The 18,249-nt window shown below is 37.4% G+C and overlaps 2 protein-coding genes, 1 long non-coding RNA gene and 1 pseudogene across 4 annotated transcripts; 2 read left to right on the top strand and 2 right to left on the bottom strand.

Moving 5' to 3' along the window:
* Window positions 1-2,937: 2,937 nt before the first annotated feature.
* LOC149034141 (uncharacterized) lies at window positions 2,938-7,416 on the bottom strand. Of its 2 annotated transcripts, XM_089193481.1 has the most exons (6): window positions 7,292-7,416; window positions 6,275-6,379; window positions 5,550-5,723; window positions 4,659-4,941; window positions 3,566-3,816; window positions 2,938-3,215 (listed from the first exon to the last, which is right to left on the bottom strand). In XM_089193481.1, exons 3-4 carry the CDS (start codon window positions 5,631-5,633, stop codon window positions 4,711-4,713), a joined length of 315 nt encoding a protein of 104 aa, XP_089049607.1. In that variant the 5' UTR covers window positions 5,634-5,723; window positions 6,275-6,379; window positions 7,292-7,416; the 3' UTR covers window positions 2,938-3,215; window positions 3,566-3,816; window positions 4,659-4,710. The 2 variants fall into 2 exon arrangements, with proteins under 2 accessions (XP_089049607.1, XP_089049608.1); XM_089193482.1 differs by lacking the exon at window positions 6,275-6,379 and having other exon boundaries at window positions 7,292-7,403.
* Window positions 7,417-7,458: 42 nt separating this feature from the next.
* Window positions 7,459-9,207, top strand: LOC149034140 (uncharacterized). Its single transcript, XR_016182837.1, has 4 exons — window positions 7,459-7,737; window positions 8,022-8,104; window positions 8,835-8,939; window positions 9,126-9,207. It is a non-coding gene; the product is annotated as an uncharacterized LOC149034140 (long non-coding RNA).
* LOC149034139 (uncharacterized) lies at window positions 8,930-11,655 on the top strand. The gene is made up of 7 exons (XM_089193844.1): window positions 8,930-8,939; window positions 9,174-9,207; window positions 9,292-9,352; window positions 9,677-9,718; window positions 10,238-10,267; window positions 10,588-10,635; window positions 11,406-11,655. The coding sequence occupies exons 1-7, from the start codon at window positions 8,930-8,932 to the stop codon at window positions 11,493-11,495; spliced, it is 315 nt and encodes a 104-aa protein (XP_089049970.1). The 3' UTR covers window positions 11,496-11,655.
* A 5,469-nt stretch (window positions 11,656-17,124) lies between these two features.
* LOC149034138 (large subunit ribosomal RNA) overlaps window positions 17,125-18,249 on the bottom strand; it is a 1,718-nt pseudogene continuing 593 nt past the window's right edge.

Genomic DNA, 18,249 nt, shown 5'->3' with positions numbered 1-18,249 from the left:
CGCACAGTTAAACCTTCAACTCCCGTGATCTAATTGTTAATTCTCCCCTCTAGCTGCTACATGTTTTCTTTCAAAGTAGCTACGAAAATTTGTTGTTAACCAAAAATAACCACTTCTGCAAAATAAAACTTTGAGTATTCTCATTACCTATTCGCTGGACAATGTGCTGATATTACAGGGATAAGTTACAAGTTATATCACTTCTAGGAGTTTAAGGGTTTAAGAAATTGCATCGCGTGCAGACTATTTAACCACGAGGCAAATGAGAGAAACCAATGAAATTTATAAGTGTATGTAGGACAAATACTTTCACGTCTGACAACAATAACCGAGAAAATTCGACTGAAATTAAACCTAACTGTTGTCAGCTGCACGAAAATTAAGATTACGACCTTTATTTACAAATAAAATGAGCTCTAAACAGCTCTAATCAGTTACAGAATGAAAATTGATTTGTACTTGTTAAACTGTTATCCTCTGAATCCCTCTATTCTCCAAGTGATATCATTTGTTAATTCTACATCCCTGAAAATATCAAACATAATATTTTGCTTTACAACAAGTTCGATAAAACAATGAAGGCAACATATTCACTAGTTTGAAAAATCTAACTTCATCTAATGCCCAGTTTCGTGATCAAAATTGTTGTTCTTCTCTAAGAAAGTTATTGCGCCTGTTTTTATATTTGTTTTTTTAATTCTTTTTTATTATTACTTGTTTACATGTTTCTCCATGGCGATTAATTAATTCTGTGATTTAAATTCAGCTCTTTTTCTTTTAGTGCAAAACACTCGCAATCTGCAAAACCCCTTTTCTACTCAGAGCAGGACATGTTACACTGTGCCATAACCGAATCGATAAGGATGAATTCACACCGTGGGTTTTATTGAACCGATGCAATTTCTCTTCAAGTAATTAACTCGTTATATCCCTCGTTCAATATGATACACATTTGTTTTGGTCATCTTCCCGTTAGCGTCACAGTTCTCTCAAATTTTCATTTTCCGCTCTCACCGTGACAACTTCATGAAGTTTCTAAAAATAATAACGGTAGGCTTTTTTCTTGTAAATAACTCCCGCCAATTCTGCACTTAATATTTTTGCAGTCAAAAGCGTAGGTGTCCAGTGAAATCACTAGAGAGAGATACAAAGCTAAAGAAATCACATCAATAATATGTATTCTTTATGTATACTTTTTATTCCAATTTTCTCCTATTTTGATTATAATATGCTACAGATTTCTTCATTAACTTTCCTCACCTCAAGAATACTTGCAATAAATTTAACTCCAATAAAGTTCTTTTGCAAGAAAAATACTTGACTTGTCGTTGTATCTAAAGAAAAGCATATTTAAATCGTTTCGCGTCTTGGAAAGAATTAAAGCGATACCATAAGTACTATTCTTAAAGAAATATCCGAGGAAGATATTAAAAATTTGTTAAATCTGTGTACTCCATGCATCTTTGTGTATAGAAACCCTCAGTGTATCCTACAGGAATTTTATGAAAAAATTGTTACTGAACCATTTGTCTTTAAGTTGGAAGAGAAATTTGAGGCCCTAGCTCTCTGTCTCTTTGAGCTCCAGAATTGTCTGCTGAGTTTGGATGCAGGAAGCGAGGCCATAAATAAATGTATAATAGTTCATACAGACAAGTAACACACATGATAATGGAATCAGAAATGCCGCAGCTTCGTAAATTCCTTATGGGAAGATATGTAAGCCACCTCAAGGTCTGGTATGTTTATCTACATGTCAGCATTGATATTTAATCTGTCGTTTAACCTGACTTGACGGATAAGTTTTTTTTTCGGTCGTCGGTTAAAAATGATTTTTTCCTTTGTCACGAAAGAGCTTAAAATTTCCCTTCTATCCTTGAAACAGGAAACTTTCGACATTGACGATCTAAGCAGTATGCAGGATGATCCTTTATGTATCCACTGTATATCATGGCTCATTAACGAGAAATATATAGCTTTGTGGCTGAACTTCAGATCGTAAAATCCGATGATCTAAGATTCGATCCTGCGTTCGTGACGAGTAAACAAGATCGATAATTCTTTCATTCGTTTGTCTCATGTTTTAAATTATTTCTACTTGTATCATCAGTCAATACCCGTTTATCTCATTCACTGCATTAGGTCGCTGTCAACTTATTTTGTTCTCACCTGAACTCCTGTGAAAATGTGATTTGCCCCACAAGTGTGTAACAAAACGGTGCACTTGGTAACACCAGCAGTATTGATGAAGCTGAATATGAGCTCATCGAACTCGAAACTGAAAATCGTGTATCATTGTTTATTTCGTGATCCATGATTGTATTTTGTGGCTATGCTGTTTCACTATTTATAGGCCAAGTTTGGACAGGGCCTCATATTACATTTTTAATCTTTTCATTTTCATTAATCCGGATTGTAGCACAATGACATAAACATGCTACTTTTTTATTTATTTTTAGTTGGTGTGATGGTCGTCAAACCACCGCCTGCTTAGGTTGATCGAAGGGCGCTGAAAGGACTGGGGAGAATGAGCATAGTTCCTTTGTCTATAAGTACATATTAGAAATCATGACCAAACTATCGGCTTTGCGCTTGCGCCGCGAATCAAAGCGGAAAAAAACAAAAACAAAAAGACTCGCTCCTGAACAGTACGCACGTGGAACTCGGGTGAGTAAGAGATGTGGGTTATTCACTTATTATATAACCAAAACGAACGAGACCTCATGCGTTACTTAGGTGTTTTACGCCACAAGAGAAACACACATACCGAAAGCATAGTGAAGGAAATTTTCTTATTAATGATGAGGGCGACTTGTCGGCTTGGAAACTTCACAAGTTTTGTAGGAAAAGTTGACCAGTAGAGCTGTAATTTACGTTACTAACTCAGTTGAAAATAATAAATTAACTACAGTGGAAAGTCAGTTAAGTACGACAGGAGAATGAATGAAGCATCTTTAATAATATCAAAGTCATTCCAAATGTTACAGAAATTTGACAACCTGTCAGAAGGCCATCCATGGTTTTATTGCTCAATGACTGAGAAATGTGTTCTTCCAAGGTCTTTTTGCTCCGTGTGTCACTGGCATTCATTTCAATGCACGTAAAACCAAGCCCTTCACAAACCAGTTTTGGTGTTGTTGTTTTACCAACTCCTGGGGAACCGGACAGAAGAGCTTCCTTTAACGACGACCCATCTTGATCTTTGTTGAAAAAGAAAGCTGTGCAAATAAAAATGTGTAAAATTGTGATTCCATTACTAACATACTTACTACATGTATAAGTGACTGTCGAGTGAAATACATTCATCAAAGTTCATAAGTTACAGCTGTTTAAAAAAATGTATCTCTGAATGTGGGAATTAGGAAACATGTATTTATGTCATCAGTAAGTTGTACAAATGCACCTGGATGCACACAAGACAGATTATATTCACTTATTATGATCACTGCACAATACATGTAAGATGCTCACTGGTGAGGAAATTTAAGGCATACGGCTGAAGTGTGGATTAAATTTACAGTGAAGTCATGCTCTTGTGCTAATTGTTGGAAAGGTTTGAAACACCCACCTTTCAGTGCAGGTGATGATGGTAGTGTTTGTGTTGTTGGAGATGATGCAGATCTTTCACTCAGTTGTGACAAATTACCTTCAAACTGATCTTTTCTCTGGCTGAGAGACTCCACTGGTTCAGTTTTCTCCTTCTTCTTTGTCTTCTTATCCACACTTGGTGGTTCATAGCTGGTCTCATTGCCTGGTTTTGTTCTGACAAGCTAAAACAGACCATCTTCATGTATTTGTGATGTTCCACATTGCCTTAGCCTAACAGATAAGAACCAAAGTCGAAAAAAGAAAAAAAAATGAGCAACAACAACAAAGAAACCATAATTTCCTTGTTCAGTAATGTTTAGCTGTTCAAGGAAGTAGAGACAACCTTAAATCAGTTAATGGGTCTCTAAACAAAGCAATGTTTATTGACCTCCTCAGCAAGAAATATAAGCTTATGCCTATTAACAATTATTAACAATTACTTCTTCCCTTGAAGGACTCTTATTACTGTCTAAACTGAAAAGTTATAAATGATGACAAGTGAAAAAAAACTCTGTAGATACATGTACACTATAAACATTTGGGATCAACGTCAGCATCTGTGTACCCACCCCTCCCCTAACTCAAAAAACCATTAACTGATAAGGGTTAATGTTGGATTAGGGGAGGGGTGGGTATAGATACTGACATTGAACCAACATTTGAACAACAACTGAGAGTAAAAGGATATAATACATTTGTTTGTTTAATCAAAGCATGCATTTTACAATTTTTTCTGTACACTGTATCTGCAGATTTTCCAAACCAGTTTAAATTCTAATAATCTTCATTTTCCTTTGTCTTGCATCTCTCATTAAAATTTGAAAGGATGGAAAACAAACCACAAAGAGCTTTGAGAGATAATAATAATTTAACTACCGGAAGAAATTAACATGTAACTTCTCCCTAGAATATCCATACATCATCCAGCAAACAGGTAATGAGAATACTAAAACTCATCAGGCACATGCAGTTGAGTTATAATAATCTAACAAATTCTCATTATTAATTTACAGAAGAATGTGTAGCAGGTAGAGGGGAGAATTAACAACCAGATCTTGGTCTTTGAATCCTACCTAAGGGATTTCCTTTAAACCAAGTGTCCTAGGACCATCTCTTGCCATAAAACTACAGTAGCCAGATTGTTTTCTTTTCCAATGAGGGTGGAACTTCATCCACTTCCTCTGATTTTGACACCTTTGGTGTTCCTTTGATTGGAGTTTCCTTATCAACATCTTTTTTATCCTTTTTCAGAGTAACAGTTTTCTTTGGACTTGGTTTTGAGTCTCTAACTGGAGTTTTTGGAACTGTAGCAGATTTGACAGCCAGTTTGCTTGCAGGAATTGTCTTTGGTACTTCCTGAAAACTCCATGAATAAAATTTGAATTGAACAAAAGTTACATCTATATCAAACATTCTAACAGCTGAGAGTTGTCCTCACAAGGCCAGAGTTGTCCCAAATAGGAATGTTGATGGTGAAAGACACTGCTGCTTTGAAAAATGGAGACAAAGTAGCAGCATCTTCCTAGATTGTCAAAGTTAAAATCACCAAGAATGTACCTAAAAGTTTTGTCACCACAGTCACTATTTAGTGTAAATTCTAGGTACAGTAATGGTAGTATTTTGAGTGGTTATAGTATTGAAAGTAATGTTTTGTTGCAAGTATTGTTAGCAACATGCATCTGAGTAAAAACCATCTAATTTCATAGTAGGACAGGTTTACATATACAACTGACATGTACCACCAGTTAACAAGTTTGAGTTAGCTTTTGGATCTTATACAAAGCCAAATTTAGTCATAAAATGTTACTTTTTCATCTTCAAGTACCTTATTCAAGTGCTTAAAGCCACATACCATACACATGCAATCATATCAGATCCAATCAAGTATCAGGGTAGCATGTTTAAGCATTAATAGTACTGATTAATTTGGAAAATAAAGGACGGTGATCAAAAGGCTTACAAACCTTCTTTTTCTCAGGGGAAGGCTTTTTAACCTCAGACTTTGATTCTTGGAGGTCTTCCTTTCTTTTCTTTGATGGCTGCTCCATTGTGTGATGGTTGACATTCCCATTTTCTCTTCCTTCTTTTTCTCTCCCATTCTCATACTCTTCTTCATTTTCTTCAGACTCGTCAGATCTCTGAGCGAAATGAAAAAAAATTCATGATGGTTCTACAGGGAATCAAGGTATGATCATTAAGTGGGCTGAGCTCTGGATCAAGCTTAAAATTGGCACTCTCAAGATTTATTGATCTTCTGATTTCTTGCAACAATACCAATTCACACTTTTATGACAGACAGCAAAGAGAATTGATTTAAATATCTTAGAGGCGAAAGGACTTATCCCTTTCAGGGAGGCCCGTGGTATCATTTTTGCCCAAACTATTCCTCAATTTGTCACTACCCATTAATTTTGTGACATGGTATGTGTTCACTGTAGTTCATCCTGATATAACTATGACAAATTGGCAGAGGGTTTACAGGGAATGGTTGATTAAGCCCAAAATTTACATGTGATGCATGAATTTCATAGAAAGGCAAGGTATGGCAAGGTTTAAAGTTTTCCCTGTTCAATGCATGATGCATGATGCATGATGCATGATGCATGAAGTACTGTTAAAAATACACAGGATGCCTCATTTTTTCTTTAAAAAAAAATTGTGGGCAAAACAAGAGTAGTTAGTTATTCGCCTGTTTTCTCTTTTGGCATATGTTTTCCTGGATTCCCTTTCAACTGAAGTAGAGCCAAAGAAATCAAGAGCAGAAGTTGCTTTTTTCTCTTTAGGTTTCACTGGACTGAAGCAAGAATAACAATCCATGTGTTAAAAATTTTAGTTTTACAACAATGTTGCATTAAGTTCACCCTTGATGGCTGTGTAACATTGTCTTCATTATTTTGCTGTTGTTTGTTTGTTTATTTTTTGTTTTCAACCCTTAACACCTAAAACTCAGTATGCATATTCTCTATACTGTTCTCTATACATTTCCTAGGATACTGACAAGGAGAATTTGTTTAACAAACAAGAGCTAAGTTGGTGATCATTTCCTTTATTCTTGTCACCTTAATGTTTGATTCAAGGATGATATTGTAAGGAGAAATTAGATGCTGGTCACTCTTAGGGGTCAACAGGTTAAATGTATCAGCATAAGAGCAGTGTCCTATGACAGATCTAACATTCTCAATGCTTGATGGAAGAGAGGAAAAAACAAACAAACAGACAAACAAATTGACAAACAAAATTTAGCTGGATATTTTTAGAAGAAGCCAAATGATTCTCCACAGCAATATGTTATGTTCCAAATGAACACCACGGTTTGGTACACAGGTCACAAATGTACAAGGAAATGTGTAGCAGCTAGAGGGGAGAATTAGCAAACAGATCTTGAGAATTTAAGGACGAAGACAAAATTGCTTCATTTTACAACCCTGTTTAAGATAAAAAAAAAAAAAAAGGCAAAACATCGTAACTTATCAACCTCACTCAGCTACCCGGACATACTCCGACAGACTATTGAAAATTATACCTACAAAGTTAGTTAACACACAGTACCACACCATTTCTCACATTCCAGTCCAGAAAGATACCTTGGGTTAGATATATGTAGTGGAATGAAACTCTTGGTTAAAACATGTTGTAAAATTATCTACCATGTGCTAAATAAAAGATTCATGACAAAGGAAATTTTACCATGTATGGCAATACATACCAATTTTGGTGAAATTCTGCCGCTGAGAACTAAAACGATGAACAAACCATTTGAGTATAGTAATGTGTTCACATTTCTCTCCTACATTTCGCGCCATCTTGAAACTCTCCTGTATTTCAGTCAGCGGTCACCAACCTAGCTAGCTTCCAGACTCCTGCTATTTCTCTTCCGCGAATTTTGCGAGAAAAACGATAGGTCATAAGATAACAGTAGTCTAATTCGAATTCACGGAACCAAATGAAAGGAGCTGTCAGACGAGAGAGGTTGAACCACGTGCAGTTGCCTCAACAGATTGCTTTTAAAATGGCAAATAGATCGGCGGAGAACACTTCTCAGGGGTACGCGCTCTGTTGTGTATGTCGATATTTTCAGGAATGACTGCACTCAAGATTCGCGTCCGCCCGTTCTGCGATTTGGTTGTTTCGTTGCGCTGTCGTCTCCTCGAGGTATATCGTTTGTTCATTGAAAAATATTCAAATTCGCAGCATGAAATTTGCAAAATGTTATTTGAAGTTTTATACGCCGTTATTCAAAAACAATTTCATGTAAATATAAAATGACAGGTGAATCATCCCCAGCTGAAGGTTACATCACAGTTTAGTCTAGAAATGTATGTCATATAACTAATAGGTTGTGCATGATATTTTTTGAAAGAGACAAATTTTTTGCATTTCTACAATTGAAAGCAATTACATTGTCAGTAATCTCAATATTTAAAACTTTAACCCAGATGAAACAGCAGTGCCACCAGGACTCCACTCCATTGGTGTTCATTAGGTACAAGGCAACTCAAAAAGCCATGGATACCCTAAGGTATACTTCTTGTATATTTCAACAATATTTTACATGCAGGCTTGACATTGATTAAACCAACACTGACCTAAATCCATTTTAATCAGAGTGAGGATGGATAGTCATGCATGTCATTTTAAGTGACAGGTGACTCTAGTTAAACATATATATTAGTAAGGCTGAGGTGCACAAGTCTTATAGCATCAGTGTATCAATCACTTTATTGAATTAAGTACACACTATTGGTTTATTTTAGAGCTTTGTTGGATATTGCCAAAGTGTTAGGAATCTGCTACCTATATGCCTTCCTGCGAGGCAGCCTTTTTGATGACAATGGTAAGCATGTGGGCTTGATTACCAACCTCTGTTTCTGAACTCAACCTCACTTTTCCCCACCATTATCATTAGCTTTTGAGATACTGATGGTTCACCTAGTGACCCACATGATTTTCAAGCTGTAACTCAAGAAAATCAACATCAAATTCTTTTTAATTTCACCAGTGAGACAACAGTCTATGGGACAACAGAAGTCAGTTCTCATTGATTAAGGCATGCAACCTCAATTGAAAATTTACCATGGCAAGCACATCATAAAATGCAAGATTGTCTTGAAAATAAAATTTAAGGAACAAACACAAGTTAACTATCAAACAACAAGTTGATGAACATTGTGTGCAAAATGAATATGTTTCCACCAGAGACACTATCATGTATTTAGTGATGTAATGGATTGATCATCTTATTTCCATAGCTTGTGGGAAACATCAGCAATCCCTGTATGATGATGATGTTGAGATAAGGGAAATGCACCCCACTTTATCATCAAACAGGATGATAGTTAGCAGCATGATAGTTGGTCAGTGGTCTCTTATAACTTACCACAATTTCAAATCTCTTAATTTACTTCTAACTTGAAAATTTTTAAAACAATTAAGAAACAAAAAACAACAACAACAAAAAAACCAATCGAATAATACAAGTGTATGATGTTTTGTCATAAAATTTACCAATTTTTTGTGTAATATCTTGGTATATCTTTCAGGAAATGACAATTGCCTTCTAAGACACCTGATTGAGGCAATCAGGTAAGCCAAGGAGGCATCACGTGCTCTCAAAGCTCACAGGTAAATGTCACAGTGTCCTGTTTATTTTGTTAACTATAATTGCCATTATTTTGTAACTCAACTTACATTAATTTGAATTCACAGGGATCTCTTGCAAAGGGATAGAGCTCTAAGGGCACAACAAGACAAAGAGTTTCAAGCTTCTGTAAGTTTTATAGATCTTAGATGAAATTGGAAGCATTGAACTGATTTAGAATTATGTACCAAAGATAGTTTTATCCGCATCCACCACTTGTTCACTCGTTCACAGATAGCAGTATGCACTAGAAAAACAAATATTAGGTACATTGATGTGAATTGCTATCTGAAAAAGAAATCATGATGTATATTTTTTTATTCCTAAAATAGAAAAATTAAAATACAAACAAGACTGAGGAAAATGGAAATATGATTGTTGGCTTTAATTTATTTGAAATGTATTTTTTAAAGTTGTGTCATGAATTATTTTTTATGAATTCCATTGTTGCAGGAGGTTTCTGACAGGGCCAATCACGCCCAAACAGAGGTTATAGTAAAGGGGTAAGTTTCTAAAGAAACTGTGGTGCTGCGTCGGTGGGAGAGTATAGCAGGTAATTTAGTGTTAACAACTGGGTTGAAAACGTAAATTAGCCACCGTAAAGGGTAAAAAAGCTGACGTTTCAAGCGTTAGCCCTTCGTCAGAGCGATTATAGTAAGTTCAAGTTTCAGTATATTTTTAAAAGATTTGTGACCCTTAAAAGAGCAGAATATTAACCCTTTTAACTCCCAAGATCTGATTGTAAATTCTCCCCTCTAGCTGCTACACATTTCCTTGTAAATTGATTCCAAGAATTTTGTATTCAATCAAGATAATATCTTGTACCTGATAAGTCTGAGTATTCTCATTACCTGTTTGCTGGATAATGTATGGATACTACAGGGAGAAGTGACATGTTAATCATGTCTGGAAGTTAAAGGGTTAATGTTGCACATTTACAGTTGTATTGCTTCTAAATATACTTTTAAATCTGGACATTAATCTATTTACATGTGTGTCCCACTTCTTTCAAAGGCAGACAGACCTCAAGACACAGAAAACGAGGTAAATAATTTTTTTAATTGATTTTTTATAACAACATACAAGTAGAAATTAATAAACATGAAAAATATCTGAAAAGTAGAACTTCAAGAAATACTCATCAACAGAAATGCATACACCAGTAACATAAATGCATTTGTTTTTTTTCACTAGAGACAATGTGGTGCTATGATAAGAAACTGTCAATAGTAATCATGATAATTTTAAAATCAGCACAATTGCTATTACAGTAGACCAGGAAATCAGGAAGTTATCACTTGTGTGTCCCATGTAAATTATCTATCAAAGTAAAATAATTCAAATGCACCAATCTTATTTGGCAGACTGATCTTGGGGAGAGCCCTGATGAAACTGAGGTGGACACTGTAGAGGTAATGTCTGTACTTCATTGAAACTGTGAAAACTCTGGCACAAAGTGTGAAATTTTGCTTTGATTGATTACAGAATATTTGGAGTTATTGTTTGTAGTCAAATCCTTGATATAACTTTACCTGCAATTGATGGTCTAAATAATTGATGCTCTTTAACAATTCTAATATGATGACAAAATCCAGCAACTTTGCCAGTGCAGTGAAGGTTTCCTTCCATGAGTTTCAAGAGTGGATCAAATGCAAATTTCCTCATTATGTTGTGAATCTGTACCTCATGTGCAGCACCAGTAATATCAGAGAGGCAAAGTGATATTTTCAGGGTTGAAATGATAATTCAAATGGTTCATGTGCAACACTTTGAACACTGGAGAAATTGTTCCCTCAATAAGTCTTGGGAAACAATTAGGTGAATATTCTTTGACGCAAGTAACCCTACATTTGATCATTCATTTCTAGATCAGAAAAAGAAGACTACCAAGGATTCATAGAGAGTAATTATGAAATATAATTGAAATAATATTGACTTCAAGTCTTTTTTCAGTGAAAATGTAACATTTCCTTTGGTGATCAAAGCACAAATGAACAATGTAATTTTTAAAGAAAGATGATTTTTGTTTTTTCAACAGCGTGGGACACAGAAAAAATCCCACGAGGAATTGAACCTCAGACCTTCGGAATCTTTGTTCCACACTGTTGAAAAAAACCAAATTTCATCTTTCTTTATTTCTTTACCGAGCTCAAAACTTACCATCTCTCTAATTTCAATGTAGGAATATTCTAAACATCCACGCAGCTATGAAAGTGAGGGAGATGGCTGTGGAGACAGTACAGTTGTTATTATAGTCAGTGGTTTGAAATAAAGTCCAATTCCTCTTTTAAAACTTGAAGAATACTTGTGAAGAATATTTATGAAGAATACTTTTATTAAAAAATATTTTATTTTTTTCTGCAGACTTTCAAGAATCCATAATGTTTTTTTTGTGACAGTTCAATCAATAAACTTTCATTTCTATTTTTGAGTGATGTGTTCTTAAGTGTTTATTCAATATCCATAGTGAGATTTCCCCCCAGAATTTGGGCATGAATTGATGATTTTGTTGGATTGGCAATGCACCAAGTTTCATACCTCCCTTACTCAAGTGGATTTAGATAATCATGTAACCATGTGGGCATGAATTTTCATGTCTCACCACCACATCCACCATATTATATTACTAGCCAAATTGTAGTGTGTGTTTATATTACTAGCCAAATTGTAGTGTGTGTTTGTTCAACATCTCAGCCTTCTTTGATTTTAACAAATTTTTAATCAGCCAAATAGTTAAATCTGGTTGGGGAGGAGTAGAAATAAATTGTATTGCAAATGACAGCAAATGCACCAAATTCAGAAATATTTGTTTCTGATTTGGACCTGCGCCTGAGGAAAAACCATATTATTTGATGTACGCTTCAATGAATAATCAAGGTGAATAAAGTCCAAGTTTAGGATAAGGCACATATTGCTGTGTTACGATCAGGGGTCTTACAATCAGGGGTTCTTACAGTCGGGGGTTCTTATAATCAGGAGTCTTTCATTCGGGGGTTCTTACAATCAGGGGCTCTTACAATCAGGGGTTCTTACAACCAGGGGTTCTTACAATCAGGGGTTCTTACAATAAGGGGTTCTTACGATCGGGGATTCTTACAATCAGGGGTTCAAATCAACGTGTCTTACTTGACGAGTCTGTGCCCAGATGTAGATAATGATCGAAAAATCTTACGATCAGGGGTCTGTGTTGATGGTGAATTCTCACATCCAGCGCGTATACTCTGCTCAGATGTTGAAATTGACCTTACAAGATCATATTCATATTAAACCCGTGGCCAGATGTTTAAATCGATCGTAAAATCTTACATCTAGGGGTCTGCGCGCAGATGTCGATATCGATCGTGAATGCTTTCGTTACATCCAGGGGTCTTGGATTCGTATCCTACATCCAGGGGGTTTTAATTGTACCTCTGAATAGTCGCTATGTAACAATGACGAGTTATACAAGGGGGTGTTTTGTTAAAATTGTTAGGTAGTTTTATATAAGGGTCTGTTCCCAGCTACTGATATTGATCCGAAATAACTTGAAGAATACGAACACTTTGAAATGTTATTTGGGCGATTAACCGGCGCGAGGGTTTTAAAGCGATGAGTGCAAAAGTCATTGTTTTACCGAAACGTGAGGGTTTTAACGCGATGAATGCAAAAGTCATTGTTGTACCGGAAAGCAAAATGCAGTCGATCGTGAAAAGGTGTTGATAGGCTTGTGAGAATCCTGCCATTCGCTTGCGCTCTTAAATCTTCTGACCTGAAAACTTAGCTGTTATTAAGATATCTTTTAATGACTTTCCTCTGATAATTAGGGTTTGTTTTAAGGTGTAACTTCCCTGTCTGTATGTTCTTGAGGTTTTTTTTTGTTTTTTTTTGTTTTTGTTTTTGTTTTTGTTTTGTTTTTGTTTTTGTTTTTGTTTTGTTTTGTTTTCCACATTTTTTATTGCCATTTTGAAAATAAAAAAGTGTTTACAAGACTCTCAGTATACTCCATTTACATTTGTAAGCTATTATTAATTATAAATCACATTTTTATTTTTAAACAATTCTATAATTATATTTGTAAACTATTATTTCTATTATATATTATGTTCTTGAGGTTTGGCAAAGCCGAATGAGATTGTGTTACAAAAGGTAATATTTTCATGTGTGCGCGCTATTTTCTTTGTTTTCAAGTATACTGTCTCTCGTGCAGAAGAAAACTCCAGAGCTACAGTTTTCAAAACCTTATTCTGGGTATTCTCTACTCTTTTAAGCATATTTGAAAATTTATATGTTTTTTTATTAAACGTTGAGCGTGACGAATTTGGTCTTAGAAGGCGTGACGCTTCTCCTTTTGCGAATCCCGTATTTACGCCTTTAAGTGTATGACATGAAAAATAATCCGTGTTTTAGAAGGTCGCTGTCTCTTTGTAATGAGTTTGCATGTCAAGGGTTGATTCCCTGTTGAATAACTCGTGAATTTGATATTATTCACACAGCCATCGGCTGTGAGTGTAACTGCTGCCAAATGAATAGATTCTTGGGCAAGGCTGCAGTTTCGATTCTCTCTGAATCTCTCCAGTTGCCTCCTAACAACGAATTTGTCACGGAGAAATAACAGGAGTCGCGCAGGCCTGCCAACACTTTTTAACTTTCGAAGGAATGGAAACAAACAGTGAATCCCCATTACATTCCACGTTTATTCGCGCTATCTTGCTGCCACCAGACCTCGACCGCGACAGGATGTAAATGACTCGTTTTTCGTTTTACGACCATGATGCAACGCAATCAGAGTGCGCACACCTCCTGCTACTAAGGTATCCAAGTTACGCACGCAATCACACCTGTGCATTACCCTCTCTCTTGCCCTTCCATTACGTAATGGTTAAGATAGTGCTTGCAATGCAGTCGGCTGCGCATGCTAAAAGTAACACCTTATACGGTCGGTCGTACTGTGTCAAGTCCAGTTTTTTTCGGCTTGATGCGTTTCTACTATTTCGCATAATTATGGAACTACACTCCGCTCGCTGCGAGCTCCGCTACTTTTGTGCGTGCTGTATTTGCACAAATTCACGACTTGCATTTACTTGCAAGTCAAGCATTGTTTTGAAGTCAATATTAGCCATCTTTGAAGAAAAGGCTTAGTCGATACAGTATTTATTGTGTCTTCAATATATTTAAAGAAGAAACTTTCATCTTAAAAATGGGAAATACCAAGCAGTCGTGTACCGAAAGTGGAAGTAGTCTAACATTTACTATGCTGTAAATTTGATTAAAAAGTCCTGAGATCAAGTGATTGTAATTTGATTGTGATTGATTTTCATTTCTAGCGCTTTTTAAGTTTACAGCATGACAAACCACAGTTGGTACATATGTCGCGGTTCATTCTGAATTCGGTGAGTTTGTTGGAGAAAACAGTACTAGCCCGATCACTCGTTCAAAGACTTCGGTGAGTGTCTATTGGCTTGTGTGATCTGAGGATTATGTACACTGTAGTAGATGAGAGTGCATGTTTGTTTGTCTGGAGATTGAAAGAGACTAAGACCCAGTAAGACATGCATGTGAGAAAAAGCAAATGGAAAGAGTGATCAATCAATCAATCCTTAATTTTTTATTACTGTAATTAATAATATCTTAAAAATTCTAAGCGGATTACTATTTATGATAGGTAAACAATAGTAAGTGCAGTCTGTTGCTTCCAAACAGCAGTGAGTTAACCAGTGCAAAAATTAATTGGTTTTTTGACGAATCAGTGCAATAAACACCTATATTATATCTCTCCGTTTGTACATGCATTATGATTGGTCAAGTTTGCAGACCATATTTCACTATACAGCCTGCTAAATTAAAAAAAATTAGAAAGTTTGAATTGAAATTTTCTGTCTGTATTTGAACTCGGAGATGTAATATATTGCAAATATCTTACTTACCCAGTTTTCTCAGTCCATATTGTAAGTTACAGAACCACCTAATTTCCCGCTCAGATTTATAGCCGGTACACTGTGGGCTTAACTAGTAAGAGTTATGAATGCTCGTTTTGGTACTTAGACTTATTGATCTCAAACTGTATACTAGGTTGCCAGATGGACTAACTTATCCGCTCACCAGTGTGATAGTTTGGGTGATGAGCTCAGCGAATTTGTCAAATAAAATCTTACCCATAAATTTAAGTGGGTGCTTTTAACTTATTGAATTTACAAGAAGTGAAACAAGATCAGCTTTTAAAAGAGTACAAGTAGGTGCTATAGGTAGCTATTTGAATAAAACAGTCAGCACTGCAACTCATTATTATTATATATGATTCAATAACACTGTTATTAATTTTTGTTCTATTCTGTTATGCAGGCCTTTTTCTCGAGTGTATATTCATCCTTGAATTCTTTAGAACAATCTTTGAAATCTATGATATTTCATATAAAGATGTGTAAATTCTAGTTTTTGTTCAATCTAAAATGTTCTTTCTTAGTCACATTGCTGTCTTTATCTTCATTTGTCACGGTTATTATAATGATTTTCTTTCTTATGATTATGATTATTTCTGTTATCACCATTACTACATGTAGTATCAGAAATATTATTCTCATCATCATCAAGTAGAGTTCATAGAAGTGAGCGTATGTTTGAGCACTTATTCCAAAAGACCATCTTCAATCTTAGGCGGGACATAATGGCTTTGAAGTAGTTCTTGTGAGGTAGGGCGTTCCTCAGGAGTATGTTTGAGGAGCTATTTGAGGATGATCGTTTGTTTGGCAAGGCTCTTGTGGTCAAAATCAGTCGGGAAGATGATTCCTTCCTAATACGGAAACAAACAGGACACCAAAAGAGTTGATAAAAAGCGTTATTAACGCTCGAGAATAAAAAGACCGACGACTTTGTCGCCCCTGAGGCCTGATTATAAACTAGGAATATTGTATGGCATAATTACTTCCTTTTCAACTTAGGCTCAGGAAAGTGAATTTAAAATAAGATTAGGTGCATCTTCACGTAAAAACTTTGAAAGTGGACGGGAAAATTACAAATTTCTTCCGCTGTTGTATGCCTGTAGGACGCGGGTAAGCATGTACTTACCGTTCGTAGATAGCCCAAAACCTTGACCCTCTCAAGAGAGGTTGTTAAAGGCTTGTAACACATCTCAAAGAAGATAATCCCCAAACTATACAAGCCAATTTTTGGGCTGTACTTCACTCGACCGCCAGACCGTTTTCCCAACTCCGGAGCGACGTACAGTTTCAAACCAACTTTGCCTGTCATACTCTCCCTAGGGCTTGAGTTCATCTTGGGAGACTGGCCATTAGCAATTGAGTCTGGGCCGTCAGTGTCCATGCCTCCGTGTGTCATGCCGTGTGTGGTTGCGCGGCCAAAGTCGCCTGTTTTGATGTGGCCGAGAGAATCTAGGAATAGGTTTACGGGCTTAAGATCCTGGTGAATAATGCCCTGTTCAGTAAAGAGAAAAAAGCGAAAGAAAGAAAGCGTTAAACCGGCTCCATGATGCCCCGTACGTGGAACAGCGAAACACCTGAGTCACTGAGAAATCGAATCTAAGGCGTTTGGATTCCACGTTCCGATCTGTTAGCCCTGTTTTAACAAGAACCCGATGTTGAGCTTGGCCACTGACACGTTCATATAGGACAATTAAATGAACAATGCTAGAGCCTAGGAAAATCTAAGCACATGACATAACTCATGTGACATATTGATCAGGCGCTTGTGCATCACCTGAGAGTGAATGTATACCAGGCCGTTGACGATCTCTCTAAAAAGCCTCCAAATTCTCTCCTTATCCTCATGCAAGCCCTCGTCAATAAGGTTCCTTAAGGTGCCCTTCTCACAGTTCTCCAGCTGGATGCAAAAGTACAGGAGTTGCTCGTGTTCTTTACTGGACTTGCTTCCAGTCTCCTGCCATTCCGCTACTTCATCACAATCTTTGGACTTGGAAAAAGGTTAAAAAAAATAACGAGGCCGTTGTATGTCTGTTCCCGAAGCATCCATTTGAATATTTGCTACTACCACCAAGATCTGCACCGGGGGCTGTTTCACCCAGGTTCGCGCCAGAGGTTGCGTCACGACCCCCACGCCCTCCTACTCGTCGAGGCAGGCCGCTCGCCCCGACGGCGGAGTATAGGTGCGACGCTTGAGCGCCATCCATTTTCAGGGCTAGTTGCTTCGGCAGGTGAGTTGTTACACACTCCTTAGCGGGTTCCGACTTCCATGGCCACCGTCCTGCTGTCTATAGCAACCAACACCTTTTGTGGGGTCTGATGAGCGTCGACTTGGGCATCTTAACTCCGCCTTCGGTTCATCCCGCATCGCCAGTTCTTCTTACCAAAAATGGCCAACTAGGCACTCGCATTCCGAGTCCGGCTTCGTTCGGGCAAGTCGGACATCTTACCAATTTAAAGTTTGAGAATAGGTTAAGGTCCTTTTGACTCTAAGGCCTCTAATCATTCGCTTTACCTGATAAAACTGCACTTACCGAGCGCCAGCTATCCTGAGGGAAACTTCGGAGGGAACCAGCTACTAGACAGTTCGATTAGTCTTTCGCCCCTATACCCAAATTCGACGATCGATTTGCACGTCAGAATAGCAACGAGCCTCCACCAGAGTTTCCTCTGGCTTCACCCTATTCAGGCATAGTTCACCATCTTTCGGGTCCCAACAGACACGCTCTCACTCAAGCCTTCCTAAGGGTAGGATAGGTCGGTCGATGATGCGCCGGCCCCGCCCAAAGGGGGACCGGATCTCACCTCGGCGGCACGAAGTCGCCTTCACTTTCATTGCGCCTCGGGGTTTCTCTCACCCAAAGACTCGCGCACATGTTAGACTCCTTGGTCCGTTTTTCAAGACAGGTCGGATGGACCCATATGACCGCCAGCGTCCCAAGCGCGTCGGACGAGAACACCGCCCCAACGACCGGCAGCAGTCGCGGAGCACTACAAGCAGTCCACCACGGTCGACGACCGGCCGGAAGGACGGGACCCTAGCCACAAGAGGCACGCGCTGCGACTGTCTTCGGTCGGCCCCGAGCCGCGGGAGCCGAGACTCCAGATCTACCT

Source organism: Pocillopora damicornis, chromosome 14, assembly GCF_964200805.1.
Source record: "Pocillopora damicornis chromosome 14, jaPocDami1.2, whole genome shotgun sequence".
Taxonomy (NCBI): Eukaryota; Metazoa; Cnidaria; class Anthozoa; order Scleractinia; family Pocilloporidae; genus Pocillopora; species Pocillopora damicornis.
The sequence above is the reverse complement of the archived record's forward strand: the minus strand, read 5'-3'. Positions and strand labels throughout refer to the sequence as shown.

Bases quoted from the DNA above. Each gene is read 5' to 3' on its own strand.
- LOC149034141 (XM_089193481.1), bottom strand. From the start codon at position 5,633: ATGGAGCAGCCATCAAAGAAAAGAAAGGAAGACCTCCAAGAATCAAAG. The intron at 4,942-5,549 runs GTTTGTAAGCCT...TGGAGTTTTCAG, and splicing joins CTTCCCCTGAGAAAAAGAAG to GAAGTACCAAAGACAATTCC.
- LOC149034139 (XM_089193844.1), top strand. The intron at 9,208-9,291 runs GTAAATGTCACA...TTGAATTCACAG, and splicing joins CGTGCTCTCAAAGCTCACAG to GGATCTCTTGCAAAGGGATA. The intron at 10,268-10,587 runs GTAAATAATTTT...CTTATTTGGCAG, and splicing joins CTCAAGACACAGAAAACGAG to ACTGATCTTGGGGAGAGCCC.